At 44.8% G+C, this 21,350-nt stretch overlaps 1 protein-coding gene across 4 annotated transcripts in view; it reads right to left on the bottom strand.

Annotated features, from left to right (window-relative positions):
- The window catches only part of LEPR (leptin receptor), an 82,862-nt gene that overhangs the window by 17,446 nt on the left and 44,066 nt on the right, over nt 1–21,350 (bottom strand). For all 4 annotated transcript variants that reach the window (XM_090049634.1, XM_090049637.1, XM_090049636.1 and 1 more), the window contains exons 8-14: nt 15,889–16,182; nt 15,593–15,710; nt 9,664–9,863; nt 5,144–5,292; nt 4,706–4,865; nt 4,521–4,603; nt 2,522–2,738 (exon numbers count right to left, since the gene is read on the bottom strand). In XM_090049634.1, the coding sequence (XP_089905760.1) occupies nt 2,522–2,738; nt 4,521–4,603; nt 4,706–4,865; nt 5,144–5,292; nt 9,664–9,863; nt 15,593–15,710; nt 15,889–16,182 (1,221 nt within the window). The remainder of the gene's footprint in view (nt 1–2,521; nt 2,739–4,520; nt 4,604–4,705; nt 4,866–5,143; nt 5,293–9,663; nt 9,864–15,592; nt 15,711–15,888; nt 16,183–21,350) is intronic.

Here is a 21,350-nt window from a genome sequence, read left to right as displayed (position 1 = left end):
ACCAAGGGCAGAATTCTATTTCATTTTACCCTCCCAAATGGCAGTTTTCCATCTGTATAAGTGACATTTTTGGTACTCATGCACAATATTCAACTCCATTTCCCAATACAGTGTAGACACATAAGCATGCTCAGTAGGCTACACAGTGGTGGGGCAGGCCTGCAGTCCAATATATGCATATACTCTCCATGCATAAGTCACAAAATTATAGCTGGCAAAACTCTAACTAGTGGATGTTAGATGAAGGAGGATGACATAAGTGGTTCGGGCACTCATCCAAGAAACAGAAGAACCAAGTTCTAGGCCCCTCTTACCTAGAGGGGATTTGAATCTGCATCTCTAACTTCACTGAATATTGGATAAACTGAATAGTGATTTAGCAACAAAAGGAGGCTGGATAATGTTGGCCTGGTGGTTCAAGCACTGTGCTGGGAAACAGGGGAGACCCAGGTTTGAACTACTCCCCTTAAGTAATAAAGGACTAAAACCTGGGTTTCCTACTTTCTGAGCAATTGCCCTAACCACTGAGCTATTGAGTTTAAAACACAGAAGGGTGTTCTTCCTCCTGATAATTTCAGGACTTATACTCCAGTACACATAGCTACTAGGGATGTGCGAAGCTTCAGTCCCTGTTTCGATTCATCCCAATTCAGTGGCCAAATTTCCTAATCTGAATAGAATCAAAGGACCCTTTAATCTCTCCAAATCAAACTGGAACCCCCTGAATCAATTCAGAAAGATTCAGCAATTCAGATGTAGACACAGCTTTAAATTTTTTTCTACATACCTCAAGGTACCAGGCGGCTCGTGAATGCTGCAATGCTGGGGCTCATGGAGCATCCTTCAGGAGCGTTGGGGGGGGGGGTCCCCAGGGTGCTCTGCAGCAGACCCAGAAGTGGACCAGAAGCATTTCTGGTCCACTTCCAGGTCTGCTGGAGAGTGCACGGGAGCCCCCCCGCACCCTCCCCCAGTTTGGTGACTGATGCCTCCTGGGTCTGGGGGGGCACCCCAGGGCCAATCATCGAGCCAAGGGGACATGGGGAGGCCCCCAGCATGCTCCCCAGTGGACCTGGAAGTGGTCCATCCCCCCCGCCCACACTCCTGTGGGACACTCCATCCACCCCAGCATCGCAGCATTTAGCGGCCACAACTCGTACCTCGAGGCATGTAGAAAAAACCTTTAAAGCTGTGCCTCTGTCCGAATTGCTGATTCTCTGAATCAGCATTGAATCTTCAGATTCAGATTTGGCCGAATCGAATCAGGGACAGTGATCCAAATCAACAAATCAAATCCCTGTCCCCAATTCAGGCCGAATCCAAATGGAATAAGACCCGCTTTGCACACCTCTAATAGCTACATACCTGCCTGGCCAGTGTGCAACCTACTGCACAAACTTCAGCAGCTGTGCTAATGCTCATGTACACACATTGCACAGGCAAAAGAATTAAAAGTTGCACTTAAGTGCCAAAAATTCCATTTCTACAGCTAGAAAACTAGCACTTGGGATGTAAAGTAACATCCAATTTTTCCTTCAGTATCATAATGCTAAGATGTAAACAGCACAGAGAAGAGTCTGAAGTCAGCCGACTCCCTTGTGCTCTGCTGCTCAATGCAGTTTTTCTGGAACATATGTATGTTGTACACCTGCCAGAACCTGACCTATGAAAAGTATGTGTTATTAACAATTAAAGTGTAAATAGTTACAGTATATCTATGTCTAGATATTTCTGTTTCCCACAATGTAGGTTTTCTTAGCTTTTTATATGGTGGCATTATTTAAAATATAGACAACCTTTATAAAGCAAAGTAAAAGCTTGCTAAATTGATACAAATGATTCTACTAACTATCTAGTCACTAATGAAACAGCACAGTGTTGGCCTTTGATATTATGCTTTATAGAGTAGAACTGGTTGAAAATTTTCTCTAGGAAATTTTACTTCAACAGAAACCATGCAGGCTGCCTAGCTGCTCTACTGCCAAACCTGCACCACTGCACCGCGCACAGGCTTCTCACCCCCACAGCATCACTGGCTCCCCCCCTACAATAGCTCACGTGGCAGGCTGCAAAGAATTCCCTGGCAGCCAGCTTCCAGGTTACAAGGGGAAATGAACTCCCTGGGTTGCATGATTCACTAGCAGGTGGGTGGTACCAGGCCCCCCAGTCAGCCAGGCAGCCTGAGCGCCAGAAACCCGGGGAGCCAAAAGCTCAGGAATCTTATTTCATTTTGGAAACAACAAAATGTTCCCTAAGCCAGAATGTTGGAGTGTTTGCAAACAAAGAATTAGAGAAGTTGAGTTCTGAAAAAATGAGGAGGATGTTTTGAGTGTTTTTGGGACAAAAAAATACTCATTTGCCAGACAGCTTTGTCAGTAGTCTACAGAAACTGCGTCCCACACAATAGCTGAGAATATTGTAAGACAAAGATTTCCTTTATAGAAATAGGAAACTCTCAAAAACTGAATCCCTGAAGTTAAACATTATTAATGCATCATAATCATTACTAACCTTTTGTTCTTACCTGTGCTCATTTGCTGTGACAGAGGTAAATAAAAATTCACTAAGGATGCTCCAACTGAGTTGATGGCTAGAATTGTAATAGTGCGTGCCTGTTCGGTCCATGGAAACGTGTACGTAGTGCCACTGTCTACATATTCTGACCAAGTCATATTTTCTGAAGTGCGGTGCTCTATCATATATCTACTCACACTGCATAATGAGTAATTCTTTATCAAGGGCTGCAGGACACATTAGCATGTATTAGTTTCCTGTGATATGCTTTCATAAAAATGATAAAATCTGATTTTTTTACTTAATAGAGGGCAGCTTTCAAGTTTTAAGACAGCATAACTCCAAATGATGCTCAGTAGCAAGAATACTTTTCTATAGCTAAAATGCTATTGTCCATTCTGACATACTCAATATTTCCAGCTCTAACACTGAACAGCTCTACTAGTTCTGTCTCTCCTGCAAGGGGAACTAAGGAAATACAGACCTTCAGTTTGCCATGCTGCAGCAGGAGGAGTGGAGCAGCTGCTGCTCCCCATGCCTTCTCAAGACCAGAATGAAGGCGTAGAGAGCAGGAGAGAGGAGGCATCTGCAGGCTGAACACTGTTATATTCCCTTCCCCTGGAAAGATTTCTAGTGTTGGAAATTTCTCCAAGATTTCCATTGCTAGAAATGAATGCCTGTTCAGGGCCTATGACAACCAGGGCAATGTACTAGTTCACTGGCTAGTGTTCTGCTGATTTGGAGCTCTACTGAGCCATATGTAGATGAAACGAGAGGCATGTGTACATGACACTTTAAAGCAGGCTAAATGATTTTGCACCACTCTAATGGTGTCAGTGTTTGCATGCCTTGGGGGCAAATTGCACATTAATTCCAGCCGCTGTAGGAAATTCGGCAGCGTAATGCGCCTTAAATGACTTGGGGTGCAGCAAAGTAACACTCCTCCAAAGCATTTTTGTTTGCTGCCCCTACAGCTGTGAAGCGAAGTGAAGCACCAGGCTCTGTGCAGCTCCGCAGCTCTGTGGAAAGTCCTGCAGGCAGCCTGGCAGCACCCCAGGAAACCAGACTCCACCCAAGAAAAGTGGCGAGCCTGATCTCCCTCCACCTCACCGAAGCCTGCCTGCCTGCCTGAACTGAGCAGGGGCCCGTGCTTCTTTCCGTGGCTGCAGTGCCCCCCGGGACCACCTGAGCCAGGTGCCTGTGGGCAGATGCCACCGGGGTGGGGGATGCCACTGCCATGGAGGGAAGCACCAACCCACCCCGCCCCCCTGTAGCCCAGGAACCACCGGCAGTTTGCCCTCCCCTCCCCACCAGAGAGGCAGAAAAGTCAGCGGGGTGTGTACACCACACGGGTGTATAATTGGCCCTAAATTGAAGTGGTGTTTTTTAAATACCACTGCTTTAATTTAGGGGCCCTGTTTCATCTACACACGTCCCTGTGGATTCCTGCCTGGCTGCTGTGGAATTGAGCCTTCTTAACCACCCAGAACAACCATCCTGCTGTTGAAAAGATTTTGTCCCACTGTCATATGACCAACTTATTGAAGGCTAGAGAAGAAAGGTAGTTTCTCTCTGCTGGCTAATTGTAGGAAGTGTTATAGTGAAGAAAAACAAAAGGAATAAGGGGAAAAGGAGAGAAATGCAGAAAGGAGACGGATGTGCAAGGAAGAGGCCAACTGAAGAAAGAGATAAGGACTGCATTCTTATATCACAGTATTGCCACTAACATTTATCAGCAAGCATTATTAATTCTATTACCCTCTATTATCAATTCTGCCAAAGGAAAGGTGGTAAAATTAATGAACTACTTCCTAATAGAACAGTACATAAAGGAGTATGAATAATGAATATCTGACTCTGTTATTGGGGACAGTATGTGCTAGTACCATTCTCATCTCTAACTCTACCAACACTTTTGGATCGTGTATCCCTCCCCAGTGAAAGACCCAATCATTGTAATGATGGGAAGAGCAAACATTACAGAAAAGCTGAAATACAATCATTTATACCTTCCAAAATAAAGTTATGTTTTTCTGCTTCTTTATGGGATCTTCAGTAATAATTCTCCAAAATTCTGGACCTTTCAGGGGAGCTGCAAAATGACATCTATTTTAAGGAGGAGCACAATTTCACACTTGTCACTGAAATTTGATGCAACTACCAACTTTGGAATGTATCTGTAAATTACACATACCTTTGACATCTTTTACCACCGTAAAAGCGGATTTGCTCCAATCACTCCAGTAACCTACTCCATCGACTCCTATGCAACGCACCTGAACAATGTAGACAACGCAAAGATCTGGTACCTTTATCAGGACTGATTTTGTTTGTGCTTTAGAAACCTCGTATGTCTATAAAAGAAGTAAAAACACTTGCATTAAAATCACCAAAGCTTTTTAGGCATCTGATTGACTTTTTAACTCATCAGAAAGGTAAATTCAAAACTCTTGTCACTGATTCCAATGAAAGAGACATCAGATTCTGATTCCTTTGTTAAAATAAATATGAAGAAATATTAATATAATTTACTACATACAATGAATTCAACAAATACTGGCTAACTGATAGAGACTTCATGCACAAGCACTGTAGTGAGGCACATGTTAATTTTGAGTAAGTATGCTAGTACCTCCCAAGTTATTTCTTTCCTCTTCACAGCATACTGAATTTGAAACTTAAGCTCAATGGTTGCAAATGCTGGGTTTGTCCAGCTCACATTCAGCAGCCCAACATTCTTGGTAATTTCTGCTTTTACATTGGAGGGAGGAAATGGCTTCACTAGAAAAATGAAAAGAAGAAATGAAACTAAAATCTGCACTCCAAAATTTCTAATGTGATACAATGTTACTGGGTATCCATTTGTCCCTTGTACTGGACCATACTGTTAACTCAGCTGGTACCAGGCAAATCTGGCATTTAATGCAAAGGCATTTTCTAATTCATTATTAAATCACAAGAGATTGGCTTACTCATTTGCTACATACTTGAAGGGGAACAGTCTCTGCCTTAGAGAAAACTACTATTATGACATTCCAAAATTGCTTTGATATTTCAATCTCATTCTTTTCATAGAATACACAGTTCAGAAAAACTCAATTATGAAATGTCAAGCAGTTTAATTTTGTTGGTCATTTCAATTGGGTTAGGTCTACAGTGATGGCTAAAACCAGATCAGCTACTGTGATTTCCCTCCACAGCCATCTGTACATGCCACAAAATTGGCCTTTAAAGCAGCCTAATGCCCTTTTGCACTGCTTTAATGGTGCAGCTGTTTGCACGTGTTGGCAGCGTAATGCGCTTTAATGGTGGGCTGTTTGCACATGTTGGAGGCGTAATGCATGTTAAATGACTTTGGGACGCAGCAAAATAAAACATCTCCGAGGTGGGTTAGCTTGCTGCGGAGGGAAGCACTGGGTCCTGGGCCCCATGCACCAGGCCTCAGGGGCTGTGTATACAGCCTGTGCAGGCAGCCTGGCAGCAACCTGTGCAAGCAGGCTCCACAGAAGGGGAAAAAAAAAAAAGGCAGAGAGCCTGATCTTTTTTTCCCCCCTCCCCGGAGCCTGCCTGCCTGAGCTGCGCGGGGGCCCAGTTCTTTCTTCTGCAGCTGTGGTGCCCTCCGGGACCACTCAAGCCGGGGGCTTGCAGGTGGGTGCTGCCGCTCCCATGGAGGGAAGCACCACCCCACCCCCCAGCAGCTCAGGGACCCCTCGGTGGGCAGCTTGTCCTCCTCTCCCCTCCCCGCCGCCAGAGAGGAAGGTGAGGGTCAGGCCTGACTGGACTTGATGGGGCTGGACTCGATGATCTCCCGAGGTCCCTTCCAGCCCTAATGTCTATGAAATAAATCTATGAAATCTATTGGGGCTGGACTCGATATCTCCCGAGGTCCCTTCCAGCCCTAATGTCTATGAAATAAATCTTGTGTACACGCCACAGGGGTTTACTTCCCCCTAAACTGAAGTAGTGTTTTTAAAGACCCACCACTTCAATTTAGGGAGAATTAAACCAAAGTAAACCCCTGTGGCGTGTACAAACACCCGTGATCACTGCCAAAATGGAAGAACCAGAGCCCATTATAGGAGATGTAGTTTGGTCAGGGAACAGAGTCTTTATGGGAATATGGAGGCATAAGTGACCAAGAACTTCAATTTCCATCACACACGGTAATGGTTCTAGTAGATATGGACCACTTTGAAATGAACATTTTTGATTTTCCTGATGGAAAATCTCACCAAAACCATCTTTTCCAGCAGATCATTTCAGGCATCTCAAATCACCATTTTGACCAGGATAATGCTTTGTCAAAAAGCACCTTCTTAAAAAAAATAACAGAAGCTGAAGAAAAAGCCTGCTGCTTACAGATGACATACTTCTACATTTTTAACATGCAGAGCACAATTCACTCATTGTAGCTCAACTGCAATCAGTTCTTTCTCTGAGGTTTAAGAGGGAGGACTGAGTTTTAAAAATCGGACATTAAAATTACTCAGAGCAGATGCATTTGGAGGCCTGTGTTTGTCAGCACTGGACAAGGCTTATCATCTTCTTCAATCCTTTCGTCAAAGAGACTGGATATTTGATCTATCAGCCCAAGTAATAATGCATATGACTGGCAAGTTGCATGACAGGATAGCTGTGGGGAAGATGAGTGCCAAATGCTTTTGGCGCACTCAAGCAGCAGTAAAATACAGAATCAAAGCAGTCTTCCATGCTCCATTATGTGTAATAGTATATACCAGGGGTGGCAACATGTGATAAGTGCCACAGGTGGCACAAGCAGCCTGTGTGTGTGGCATATAGCAGATCACAGAGGAAGCAGAGAGCACAGGAGCAGATAGGGGAGGAAACACAAAGCAAAGCAGCAGAACAGGCATGGACATAAAGGGCTGGGAGCAGATTCAGCAAAGGAAGGGGAAAGGAATGGCACTTGCACACGGCAACAAAAGAAGTTGCCCCCACAGGTATGTTCCATCTGAGGAAAAGTAACACTGAAGGTCAGAACTACAGCAGGTAAAAGTCATAAGAATCAGCAAACCTGCTTGTCAAAAAAAGGATGAAAATTCTGAAGAATGGTTTTTTTTTTAAAAAGTGGCTCCTTGAATATGTACTCATTTAAAAGTGTCTGAATTCACAAAATGATTGTGAACTCCAAAGTGGCTGCTTCACAAGGAAACTGCATAATTGCACTACCATGCTTTAACATACTCATCAGGATAGTGCTTAAGTAACATCTTAAGTAAAAGAGCCGCAAAACTAAATTCTACATCCCAAAACTGATCTGAGGAAGTACTGTGGCCATAATGCATTAAGTTTTTTCCCTGTGCAATTATTTTCATTTCCTCAATTTAAACTTTAAATAGTAATGGTTGATTCAATGTGGGCCAAAGCTGTATTATCTCTGTGAATGCAGTCGTATACCTCCCTTATAACATTGTATTTCATTCTGTTCTCTTCTTGTCTTGCTTTTGCAATCTAACTGAAGAAGAGAAAGAAATATCTATTACAAACACTGACTACAGATGTAAAGGGAAAAAAAAAATCAATATTTCTGCTTTGAGAAAGTGCAAGAAAAATATTTTGGCAGAGATTGTAGAATTCAAATCTTAATTTTGTTCTGCAAGATAGTCACACTTTGTCCAGCGGAAAGCCAACACGTGTTTATTCTCTTGGACCTTGCAGATCTTTGGCTTGGCAGTAAGTAAACCTTCCCTGTAGACTTGGCAATGCAAATGCCTGAAGTCTTGTACCAGACATTGGCTTTTCCTGTAGCCTCAAAACAAATGTATGTATTCCACTAGAGTTAGTTCTGTTAGCTTGTTGAACCTAAAACAATCCAAGTGAGAGATACCAAAAGTTGCAAAAATGACATGAGAAAAATCTCACAGTGGTTCTAGACAGGACTTAAAACTGGAACACATGTATCTTACAGGTCATGCAAATGTTAAAGACCTTTGCTGGATCAAGGGGTGAATCAAGAATCTAAACATAAGTCATATCAGAGGACACAAGACACTCACTGAAAGATTATTAATTGTGTTTGGATAGTTAGAGTTTTTAATTCACAGAGATGTACTTAGCTGTGCTAGGCTGAATTCAAGTAGAAAGCAGGGTAGAATTAAACTTTTAGACTTAAAATTTTAGACTAACCAAATCTTTATAAACTAACCAAAGTAGTCTTAACCACCCCCTCCCCCCCAACTCCCACACACACACTTATAGTCCTAAAATATTATTTGGGGTCTGTTTAGAATTTTTTTGGAAAGCACAACATCACTACATGAGTGGAATCAAAATGATGGTACTACTTTCATGTTAGTATTATTGTTGTTCATATACACTGAGCCTAGAGGCACCATCATGCTGTAGGCTCTGCAAACACAAACATGAGTTGCCCTGACCCCAGAAACTTCCACTCTAAGACAAACATGACTCTGAAAACTAAAAGGAAGAAGCTAAGGAGTAGATTAAATTTAGGAAAATAAGGACCCTGGCTACAGAGGTTAGTTCTTGTATAGTTTAGTGATTCTTAGTGACTCTTATATATATTTCAGTTTGGTTTTATTTGAAGAATATCAGCCATCTCTGGCTGCCACACAACCCAGACATTCTTGCCTGGCTACTTTCATATAGTTATCATAACAAAAGCATTTCTGGAGAAGTTAGTAATTTTATGACTATTTGGGCATGCAATTCCGTGTTTAAAAAGGGCTGCACCATTAACTTTCAAAATGTGTACCATAAAAAGTTTTTAACCCAAACTTTATTGCAAGTCTTTGCAGTGGCCACAATGCTGATAAACATTACAAAATTGCCTTTCATCTTAAATATACTGTGTCTGACTCAGAAATAGATCCAGGATGCTGAAAAGTGGGGTATGGAAACAGAGAGCTCACTGAGCACATCTCCTTTGGCCAAGGCTGGTGCTCTTGCTGGTAAAGGGGCACTGCTCCTGGACTGACTCAAAGCCCATTGAACTCTGTGGAAAGGATTTCAGTATTTTCAATCATTTTGGATGAATTAAATTATCACTGAAAGGGATCATGACTTTTTTTGGTTTTTCTAAATGAACAACTACTATGTGTATGATGTATAAATGCTGAGCGCCAAGACTACTACTGGAAGAAAAAGCCACTAAGGAAATCTTTGACTTACCTACATCTGCTGGAATGACACATGTTGGTGGGGACTGAAGTGTTCCCAACAGGTGTTTTATCTCTATCCACATGGTATATCCCGATAAAAGGAATATAGGCTGAAATGTGCATTCATAGGAATGATTCCCCTGTAAATGGCACTCTTTTATCTCCGACTTTGGAGGTTCACTTTGAAAGTCAGAACAGTAGATACTGCTCCTTAAAAGAGATTAAATATTTCAGTTAACAACTTTCAACAAACAACTGATTGTGGTATCAATAAAATAAGCATCAGGAAGAAGTAAAGAGAATACTGTCACTAGAGTCTGGAGAACTTTGGGGGAGGGGGAAGAAGTATTAGGGAACAGTTTGTTTTATTCACAGGAACTTGCAAAAGTTTTGGTTTGAAACTATTCTCAAACTTGGGTGGAATTCAACTAAATAGGTTTGACTGAACAGACTCAAGGAAAACATTCAGACTTTCCATGCTAAATTCTCAAAGGGACTTAAGAACCATTCATAACATCAGTGACGATGTGTGATGGTGGTCCTATAGCACTCCAGTGTGCTTGCATTCATATCCCCACCCGCCTGAATCAGAGCTGGCAGCTGAATGGAGATCTTCCACCTCTCTGGAGACTGCGATAACCGTCAGCCTACAGGGAATTCTGGAGTGGACTCTTCCACTGAAGCTGTCCTACTTTGCATAAGTATTGAAATATTCAGTTAATGTCTTGAGATCAGCTAGAGGCTCATACTTTTGCTCTTACCCAATAACTATTTTAATATTTATGCTGAACTGAACAGCTCTAAAGGACAAATTGAAAAATCCCACCCTACAATATCTGACACACTGGTGGCTAGACTCTCTCCTGAGAGCTGGAGACCTTGGGCGTGTGTAGACGAAACGGGGACCCTAAATTGAAGTGGTGGCTTTAAAAACCCACCACTTCAATTTAGGGCGAAGTAAACCCCCATGTCATGCACACACCCAGCACTTACCTGCCTCTCTGACAGTGGGGAAGGGAAGGCGAGCTGCCAGCGGACAGAGCGGTCCCTAGGCTGCAGGGGGGCTGGTGCTTCCCTCCGCATCAGCAGCAGCCCCCTCTCCCCCCAACCAGGCAGCACCAGCCTGAAGGCACCCAAATCGGGTGGTCCCAGGGGGCACCGGGCCCCTCACAGCTCAGGCAGGTAGGCAGGCTCTTGGGGTGGGGAGAGAAAAAAGATCAGGCTTGCCATGTTTCTTGGGCAGAGCCTGCTTTCCCAGGCTGTTGCCAGGCTGCCTGCAGGGCTTCCTGCACAGCCACAAGCAGCCTAGTGCTTCATGAAAAAAATCTCAAAAGGTTATAATTGCAACATTGGTTTAAACTTTTAAACCAAAGTTTTAATGGCATTTCTTTATGAATTGAACACTAATTTGTAATAAACCACAGGATTGCACTGTTCAAAGTAACACACTGAAGTAATCTGTAAAAATAAACATTTCTTTTATCCTAAATACCAAACAAAATATTTCCCCCTCTTAGTGCCCTAGCCACACTTAAAAAGCCAGACTCTTGTAATCATTTACTATTCTGAGTGTGAGGGTTGGTTTATTTTGGTTAAAACTTCACCAAGTGGCTCGTGCAGATAAGGTGCCATATATTCCTCCAGTTTCCCTGCTCAAAACCAGCCCAAGTGCAAGAGAAAGCAGACTGCTGTCATGACCTATGCCAAATACATCTATGCAATATTTCTAGTCCCTAGGAAACATGATCACCATGCCACTGCTCCCCTATAGATCTGTCCCTTGGATAAAACACATTTTCCTATTTCTAGTGCCTTCTCATTATTTTCCTCCTTCCATCTAGACGTTTTCCTCATTCACTCCTTTTTGGTTCTCTTCTCCTCCCCCTTGATGCTACCCTCTCTCTCGCTTTCACCTCGGCCTATCTTCCATTCGCTATATTAATCCCTTCCTCTGGGGCAAGCATACTAAATTACCAGGGATCCAGGTTTTCTGTTTCCCATGGAAAAAAAGAGTAAACTGCAGATTTTACCTTTTACCACAGGCAAATGTGGATTCCTCGTTTTACAAGACACTCACGGATTTCGCCATTTTGCCATGAGCTCCCTGCAGGCTGGCAGAGTTCCCACCTGCAGGGAGCTGGGAGGGAGCAGAAGGAAGGTGGAGAGACAGGGGGCACCATGTGTATGGACATGCATGTGGCCCCAGGGAGCCTGCAGAGCAGCTCCAGCAGGTAAGTGGGGGGTGGGGAAGGGAGCTGGGCAGGGCTGAGGCTGCTGCCCAGCCGGGTGGGACATGGGGCCCAGGGCTGCAAATGCACAGCTGCAGAGCCCCAGCAGGAAAAAGAACGGACTGGCGGGTGGCTCGTCTGAGGGAGGGGAAGGGCCAGCTCCCCGCTGCCATGTGCTCTCCCAGGGAGTAGAGGGGACCTGCGCCCCCCAGATCTCAATGCAGGGCAGGCACAGACTGTGGGCTTGGGTTCCCTCCCTGCTTCCCTCTCCTAGGGCCTCTGAAGCCCGGTGGGCACAACCCAGCACAGCTGGGGACAGCAGGGCCATGCAGCAATCTCCTTGCCACTGCCCACCCCCACCCTAACTTCCTGAACCTGCCACTGCTTTGAGAGTGCAGCCCCATGTTGCTGCCTTCACTGCAGCCCCACGTGCAGGAGATGCATTGATGGGGCTGCACAGGGCAAGCAGCGGCAAGATCCCCACAGGGGCAAGCAGCAGTGAGGAGACCCCCACGTGGCTCCGCTGCTGCCTGCTATGCTGGGTTGTGCCCACTGGGCTCTGGAGTTCCCAGGGGAGGGAAGCAGGGTGGCAGGGAACAGTGGAGCCATGTGGAGAAGCTGCTAGTCGCTGTTCCCTGCCACCCTGCCTCTCTTCCCCAGGGCCTCCAGAGCCCAGAGGCCACGACCCAGTGCAGCAGTGGAGCCATGTGGAGAACCTCCTTGCCACTGCTCACCCCATCCTGCTCCAGCGACATGCCTCCTGCACGTGGGGCTGTAGTGAGGGCAGTGGCACAGGGCTGTGACCCTCAAAGCAGCAGCAGGCACAGGAGATGCAGTGCCAGGGGTGGGGGGAAGCAGTGGCAAGGAGATCCCTGCGTGGCCCTGCTTTCCACAGCCACACCAGGTCATGCCCGCCAGGCTCCAGAGGCCCCAGGGGAGAGAAGCAGAGTGGTAGCCTGAATCTTCAGCCTGAGCCTGCCCTGTGTACAAGTCTGGGGGGCGCAGGCCCCCTCTGCCCCTGGGAGTGTGCATGGCAGCAGGGAGCCAGTCTGCCCAAGCCTGCAGCAAGGCAGAAGTGGGGGCAGGGGGCTGTGGGCCTGGGTCCATAGCCCTGGCAGCTGGCGGCCCCATCCAGTAAGGTTGGGGGAGCAGGGGCTCTGGGTAGGGGGCAAGGAGTACCAGCAGGGCCAGGAAGGCTGTGGGGGAGCTTTAATTTTAATCACGGATTCTGGGGGTTTTAGCACAGAATTTGGTATTTTTTAGCAGAAAATTTGGTATTTTTTAAATCAGGGAAAACCAGGATCCCTGCTAATTTCTCCACAACTGCGTGGAGGTCCACTTCAGCCTGCACTAAGAGGAGTGGGAAATGCAACAGAGGATCAGGCCCATGAGCAGGAATAGCCATCATGGTACAAAGGTGTAACAAATCAGCCAGACGCCTGGGGTAGCAGGACACAAGGGGGCAGCACGGAAAACGTAGACAGAAGTGACAATTTTTGCCTAGTCTGGCCCCTGAAAGTGCTCTACAGCCTTGACCAAACACCAGTGCATGGCTGCGGAGCTCTTTAAAAGGGCCTGATCCCATGACAATGTGAACCCTCATTGCAGAAGGGTTCAGATGAAGACGCTCAAAAAAGAGGACCTTCAGTAACATCTGTCTGCACGTGCTGGGAGCAGGAGTGGGCTAACAGCTCAGCCCTTCTCTCAGTGCTGTCTTCATAATGGAAGAGGGGAAGAGAGCAGAGGGAGTTTGGTCTGGGACTTTTCTGCCAGCAGTGGAGAGTGGGGCAGGGAGCTCCAATCCACCCAACCTACCCTCCCAGCTGAAAAAACCCTAGACCAAACTCCCTCTGCTCCCTTCCCCCACTCCTATTCTGAAGACAGAACCAGGACTGGGAGGTGGGAGGGACCTGGGTCCCTCCTTGCCTCTGCTAGATGGGGAGAGCTGCAGGGCTAGGGGAGAACAGCTGCAGACTCACAGCCACTCCAAATTGCAGATGAATCCCCCAACTCCTGGGACCCAGTTGCGATCATCTGTCGGGTCTGGAGGATTGCTGTAACTCATGGTGCTTCCTGCAAAATTCTATGAGCTACAGCAGGGACCTGCACTTCTCTCTGCACCTTGAGCTCTAGCTGCCACCATGCTGCCAGTGTGATTGTGTGGCTATGGAAGCAGTTTCTAAGTTGGCACCTGAGCTGTCCCTTTGTTCTTCACTGGATAGCTCTTGATAGACACAGTTATACTTTCCTGAATTTGGGCTTAAGAATGTTTTCTAAAATTGATGTAGTATTCAGAAGAAGAGGGAAAAGGAATTAAGACTGCAGAGAAGATCCCATGGATGGAGAAGATGATGCGGAGAAAAAAGCTTACCAATTATGGAACACTGTTCTAACTTGAGGAGTGAAATAGTGTCTATTTGAGAAACCTATCTTCTAGTTCTTTAACTAGCTGGGACTGTCAGAATCACTTTAAATTAGAAAATAAGGGAAAAATTACAGAAACAAAAGGAACAAGTCTGAATACGACCTCCCTTTTCCAAAATTGTAGCAGAGGTTGTCTATTGATCAAAATTCTCTCTAAAAAACAGACCAGATTCTGCCATCCATTACCCTAGAGTAGGTCTAGAATGATTTCATTAATGTCAGTGGTATGAAAGAAGTCAGAATTTCCAAGTCTGCCTCTTCCTTCCAATTTAGCTATAAGACTAAAAAGCAAGGTCATTCTTTCGGAACATAAGAGCATGGAGTAAGCAGTATTGAACTCAAAATCACTTCAGCCAATAGAGCTGCTAAGAAAGACAAAGCAACTTTTACTATCATTTTCTCTTGAACAATATCTTTCTCACTTGGGGCCCTGATACATATTCAGATTAAAGCTGGATAGAAACCAGCTATTAAACTGTTACACATTTTCAAGCATTAACTTTGTAGCTAGTTGGTTCTGTTTATAGCTTGATAGTCATTTTTATGGTATGCCAATTATTTTGCATGTGTGGTTGGTGTAAATTTATTGTATGACTAACCCAATAAGTCTGTGATAATTACTTTTCACATGTGGCCAGTATAAATTTATTGCATGATTAACCACTGTGATGTATGTAATGTGTAGCAAGGGCCTTGGAGTGAGACAGCTTCCAGACTCATATGTATATGCCCTGCATATATGGACTGTTCTAATTTATACACACAAGCAAGTAGTCTCATTCATACAAATTATGATTCAGGCAAATTCTCCTCTTAGAAAACCCATACAAATCTAAGTTTCATTTAATAAATGTGAGATGGGATCTGCATCACAGAAATAACAGAAGTATTTAGAAGAAAAAAGGGAAACTTAAAAAGGCACATTAGTTTGCTCATTAAGGACAAGGTCCTACCGACATAAAGCTCACACAAAAATCTCACATCGTTATTTAATATTTTCTACCTAAGTTTCAAATGCTTCTGGCCACTTTATCACAGCTGACATCCAAGTAATGCAGAATGTCTAAATAAAATATATTTTAGGTATCGAAATGACCTAATTTGTACACATGGAATATGTGCTGAAATCTGCAAGTTCCAGCTTGGATGCCAGCTGTAAAGCCAGTTAAAGATTGGCCTGCAAAGCTGCAGCAGATCTTATAACCTCATAAAGATTTACTATCTTTTTCTGTAATATTTCAAGAGCAAGTCTTCAAACAAAAATAATGCATTAAGGACTATACACACCTGTAGTATCTTAGCTGCAAAGAACTCCCCATAAGCAACATGACTGTGTTTGCGGACCATCTGCAAGTCATTTTAGTTAAGTACCCATCAGTTTCACATGTGATATTGATATTGACATCTATTTAAAACACATTGAAAACATTAATATAAAACACAGATAAGACCGTTAATACACAAAAATATGAATTTCAACTCACTATTGACTGCTAAAGGCTGATTGGAATTTTAAATTGAAATATTCCAACCATATAAAGTTCTGAAGCTCTTGATAAAATTGAAAGCATCTTGAATCTTACCTACTACATATAATTCAGCATATCTGTGATGACATTCCCTACTTTGATGACAACAGTACAATGCATTATAGAAGAACGTTCCTCTAGGTTTTGTTGCATTCAAGTTGAAAAGCGTAACTTTGCTTATGTGATCATTCACAAGTGTGTACTGACTTTCTGGGATTTCTTCTGCTAAATTTAGCCACCAAACAATCTTCTTGGACAAAACAATCTGATTTTTGTTAATATAGATGCAGTGAAATGAAACATTAGAACCAACACTCGTCAGTATCTTACGAGGAAAGTACATGACTTCTGTCATGGGAGAAAAGAAAACAAAAAAACCCTTGTGAGAAATGAAATCTCAAAGAAGAAGAAGTAGCTTTAGAAAATCATTTAACAATTCAAAATATTTACTGTTTTGAACCTAGCTCCTAAACAAAGAAATCCAACCCTCCCAGTGTAATGAGAATTAAGGAATATTGGAACAGCTGCAGAAGACCCAATTACTTTTTTTAATTACTTTTATCTATCAGACATATATGGACAAGTACCTTCAAAATTTCCAATCACACAGGAATGAAATGACAAGAGGTTACAGGGCCTACAGCACAGTCTTACACATACAGTAAATTTTCACATACTTTTCAGTGCACTTTTTTGAAAATGTCGGGCCTTTGACACATCAGACAAATAGCCATTTTAATGCTGCAGTAGTTATTTTGCAAGTTAAAACTATGTAGCGCTTTTCATGCAAATACACACATGCAATTAATTTTATAACAAACTATTAGAAATTTACACATGCTCTCAGAATAATTAAGTCATTGTGAGACAAATCAAGTTTGCATTTGGAAAAATCCACTAAAATTGGCTATTCTCTGAGTGCCAAGAGCATATAAAACGATGAAGACATATTAATAGAATGATTACATTCACTTAAGTTAATATTTGAATATTAACTTAAAGATGCGTGATGAAAAAAGACAGTGCAATATTAGGTCTTATGCTTATAGTGCATGTACCCGGTACGCTAAAACATGTTAGTTACTTTGCAGAAGCACCCATCACGCACTTAATACATTGTTGACCTACCTTAGGACATTCAACAGTGCATTACTGAGTGCTGTCTAAAAGTCTGAAAGTGTAAGTCTTCAAAAAGATGCATAATGAGCTTTTATAAATATTTCATATCTGTGCTTTTCACACAAGAAGCACAAATTTTCAAAACTCTATTATAGTAAAGAAGCAAAAATCCAGGGGTAACTTATGCAACAGTACATAAAGTGGGACAAATTATTTATTATGAAGACAAAATGACAAAAATCAAATCAACACTACAATTTTAGACATGGTAAAAAGCACAATGAACACAGCTATCAGATAATTAAGAGCAAGCTGGGAAATATTTATGGTAAGTGGGAAAATATCCAGTCAAACTAAATTTCTGAATAGAAGATGATACTAGCAACATGTAGGACAACATTTTCAGGCAACATCTCAGCTGCCTTGCCTCCCTGATCCTGCTTTCTCTGAAATCAGGAGTGAAGTTCTCACTAACTTTGGCATAGCAAAATCAGGCCCTACAACAGTTACTGAAACTGAACCACAGCCAGGATTAGGCTGCATCAAATTAGTCAGAGTTGTATTCTTACTAAGGAGATTATAAACCATTTCTGAAGTAGCCAAACAAATAGGGACTAATGAACAAAAGCCCAATTCACCAGCTCACCAACATCTTGCCTCCAATTTTGCAAACTGCAAAAATGTGTGTAAGGCCATTCCTAGTCAGCCATTCACTAATAGGAGTTAAGCCGGGGTGGACAATTATTTCAGCTGGAAGACCGCTTAATGAGTTCTAGCGACCTGTTTGTCCTGATTTACATTTTTGAGTGATGTATACAGGGGTGATTGCATCATAGTTCAAAATAAGTCTTAATCTTGTATATTGTGGGCAGGTGGTGGGGTGGAGGATGGGCATGTGGGGTAGGTGTGCACGTGGCGGGGGGGCTGCCCACATGGTAGGACCTGGGAGATGGCTGTGAGTGGGGGGACTGAGGGGAGGACAGGGGGCTCATGCAACAGAGTTTGCCTGGGCAGTACAGGTGCGGTGTGACCTGCCCCCCAGTCCACCCCATGACTGCCCCCGCAGTGTTTCACATGGGGCTGAGCCCCATCCGGGGCTGCTTGCACTGTGCTCCTGCCTGCCTCAGCCCCAGCCAGCAAGCACAGCTTCCCAGCAGGACTGCTTCCAGTGCAGCTGCAGCCACCCAGGTACTGCTCAGCCCCATCACCTCCAGAAGCTCCTCCTCCTGCCCCTGCAGCACCACTGTGGGCAGCAGGCAGTGCAGGGAAGCCATGAGGAAATGTGCCAGACAGTAAATGCCCAGCCAGTTGAGGGGGAAGCTGCAGCCAGGCAGCTCCTGCCCCAGTGCATAAGGCTCCAGCTCCCCCCTGCAGGTGACTACTCATTGCACTGAGCATGCAAAGTAGGTGGAAGGCAGCCAGGAGCTGGAGCCCTGGCACGCTGGGGCAGGAGCCACCCAACTGCAGCTTCCTCACTCCACCTGGCTGGGCATCTGCTGCCCAGTTAATGTCCCCACAGGTTTCCTGCACTGTCAACTGCCCAGAGGGCTGCAGCAGGGGCAGGAGGAGGAGAAGCCACTGGAGGCAGGGTTATTGAGTACTACCTGAGTGGATGCTGCAGCAGTGGGAGCAGCCCCGCTGGGAACCTCTGTGCACTGATAGAGGCCAGGACAGGGTAGACAGGAGATCACAGCATAGGCTGACCTGGGCAGGAGCAGGTGGGGCTCGGCCCCATGCAGAACATTGCAGGCCAGATGCAATTAATTGTTGGCCGCTCACCAGATCCAGTCAGTTGAAGGGCCAGATCCAGCCCAGGGGCTGAAGTTTGCCCACCCTGACTTAAACACATGCTGGACTATATTTAAAAAAAAAAAAAAAAAAGCAGTGTATGGAGCACCTAATAAAACAGATCTGACCTTCGGTGGTGCAGAAGGTTCCATAGAAACTACTGGGGTCAGTTGCAAAATAAAGTATCTTTTGAATGGCAGTGCAAAACACCATCACTTTGGTATCAGTATAGATGTTCTGATTATAAACAGACCTAAATATAATGCTTATCAGCCATACAGAAATATAGCTCTGATTTCAGAAGTGTTAATCTACTTGCATGAATGCAAAGCAACCTCTTTGTTACCAGTCTCTTTGTTGCTACCAACTGTGCTGCTGGTTGCGCTGTTCTTCCATTGGTTAAAACTAACACTACTCATTTGGAAAATGGGCCAATTTATGTCTCCTGCAGCGAAAAAATTACTCACTCTAAGGCTGTCATCAGGCTCATCACAACATGACTTTCTGTCAGTGAAATGAGTATTTAACACAATTAATAACAGGATGTTAAATAGATATATCTACTGCATCTCAGTGTTTTCGATGAATTGCATATACTTTGAGATATGCCTGCAACCTTTCAGAATGTGTATATATGTGCAGCCATATACACATGCATGTTTATAACGATGTCGTTATTTAGAGCTACAGTATGGTATATGTATGTACAGGATGAGTGCATAAAACTAAGCACCCAATGCCATATGTAGGCATGTAATTAACCAACTTGGTAATGAATAGGTTCAGAGGACCTTTGAAGACAGCCTCCTTTAAAGAGGTAAAATTGGTAATTTGGACATCTAATTTTAGACACCCATGTTAGACCATTTTGACCATGGAGTTTGCACACAAATGCAGAACGTTGTTTGTAAAGTACACATATGCCTGTATATTCAAACAATGACTACGCAGATAACTTTAGCAAGAGTCACTGAAATAAACTGAGGCGAATGTTGAAAATGTCATGGGAAAATATAAGCAATATCCCTCACTTACAAGAAAAAGGGCGATTTGCAAAGTCAGTCAACTGCTATAACAACTATGTAACAATTCAGAATAACAGACCTAGTAAGCTCTATTGTTTTAGGATCATCCTCTGACACTTACGGATGAGTGACTGGCTGACAGACTTAACTAACTCCAGAGGAGCCATTACTGTGCAACATGTCAAGAATACTTGTTTTATAAGTCTTAAATTATTAATTCATGTGTGTAATAATCACATTTTTAATTATGATGGTTTGTATTTTACATGCAAGTCTTTGCTAGCTCTGAAACCATTTAACTTCTTATACTGTTGGACAATTAAAACAAAACCTGAACTATAAAATAGAGGTTAGGGGTGGGTGTGTGCATCATAAACACACACATGCATAGCATACTTGGGTGTGAGTGTGTATGTGTATTAGGTCTGTGAGGAGTGGCACATATTCACTTCGGATTTGGCCGATTTGGAGGACAGTGATTCATTTTAGAGATTCGAATCACTGTCTTGATTCGATTTACTGGAATCAGATCCAAAAGATTCAGCGCCGCTTCAGAGATTCGGCCATAGACTAAGCAGGCCAGCTGCCTCCAGCTGGTAAGTCTGTTGTGGTTGGGGCAGGGAAGGGGTGTGGGGGAGGGAGGAATTGGGGCTGGGACAAGCTGCCTAGCTGGAGCCGGGAGGAGGGGCAGGAGATGCCTTGCACGGCAGCGCTCAGAGCAGGGGCTCTGCCCTGCTGCCACTTGCCCTGCCAGGTTATTGCGGGGAGAGGGCCTGATGCAGGCATGGCTTGCTCCAGGCAGAAGGGGGCAAACAGCAGCAGAGCATAGCCCCTGCTCCCAGTGCTGCCATGCCCACATCCTGTGCCTTGCCACTCCAGCTTACAAGCGGTGACAGGGCAGAGCCCCCGCTCCATGTTGATGCAGGCATGGCAGCGCTGGAAGTGGGGGCTGTGCCCCGCTGCCACCCAGAGCAAGCCGAGCCTGCATCGTGCTCCCCCCCCCACATTGGCTGGGCAAGCAGCAGCAGGGCATAGACCCCACCCCCAGTACTGCCACACCCACATCAGTGCTGGAAGTGGGGACTCTGCCCTGTTGCCACTTGCCACCTGGCATGGCAGGTGTAGGTGCTGTCACCATTTGCCAGCCAACGCAGAAGAGCATGGGATGCAGACGCTGAAGTACTGGGAGCAGGGGCTATGCCCTGCTTCCACTTGCCCAGCTGGTGTGGGGGCAGGGGGAGGGAAATGAGGCAGGCACAGCTCACTCCAGGCAGCAGCAGGGCATAGCTCCCACTCCCAACACTGCTGTACCGGCATCACTGCTGGGAGTTGGGGCTCTGCTCTGCTGCCACTTACCCCCTTCCACCTGGAGTGAGCCATGCCTGCATCCCACCCCCACCTCCCCACCCCAGCTGGGTAAGCAGCAGCAGGGCAGAGCCCCCACTCCCAGAGCTGCTGCACCCGCATCCCATGTCCCCCTGCCCCAGCTGAGCAGCTTGTCCCAGCCCCAACCACAATCCCTCCCTCCCCCTCCCCCTTTCCCTCCCTCCCACATCCCAACAGACTTACCAGCTGAGTCTGCTG

This window comes from Crocodylus siamensis, chromosome 5 (genome assembly GCF_052110815.1).
Source record: "Crocodylus siamensis isolate JL-2025a chromosome 5, ASM5211081v1, whole genome shotgun sequence".
Classification (NCBI taxonomy): Eukaryota; Metazoa; Chordata; order Crocodylia; family Crocodylidae; genus Crocodylus; species Crocodylus siamensis.
The sequence above is the reverse complement of the archived record's forward strand: the minus strand, read 5'-3'. Positions and strand labels throughout refer to the sequence as shown.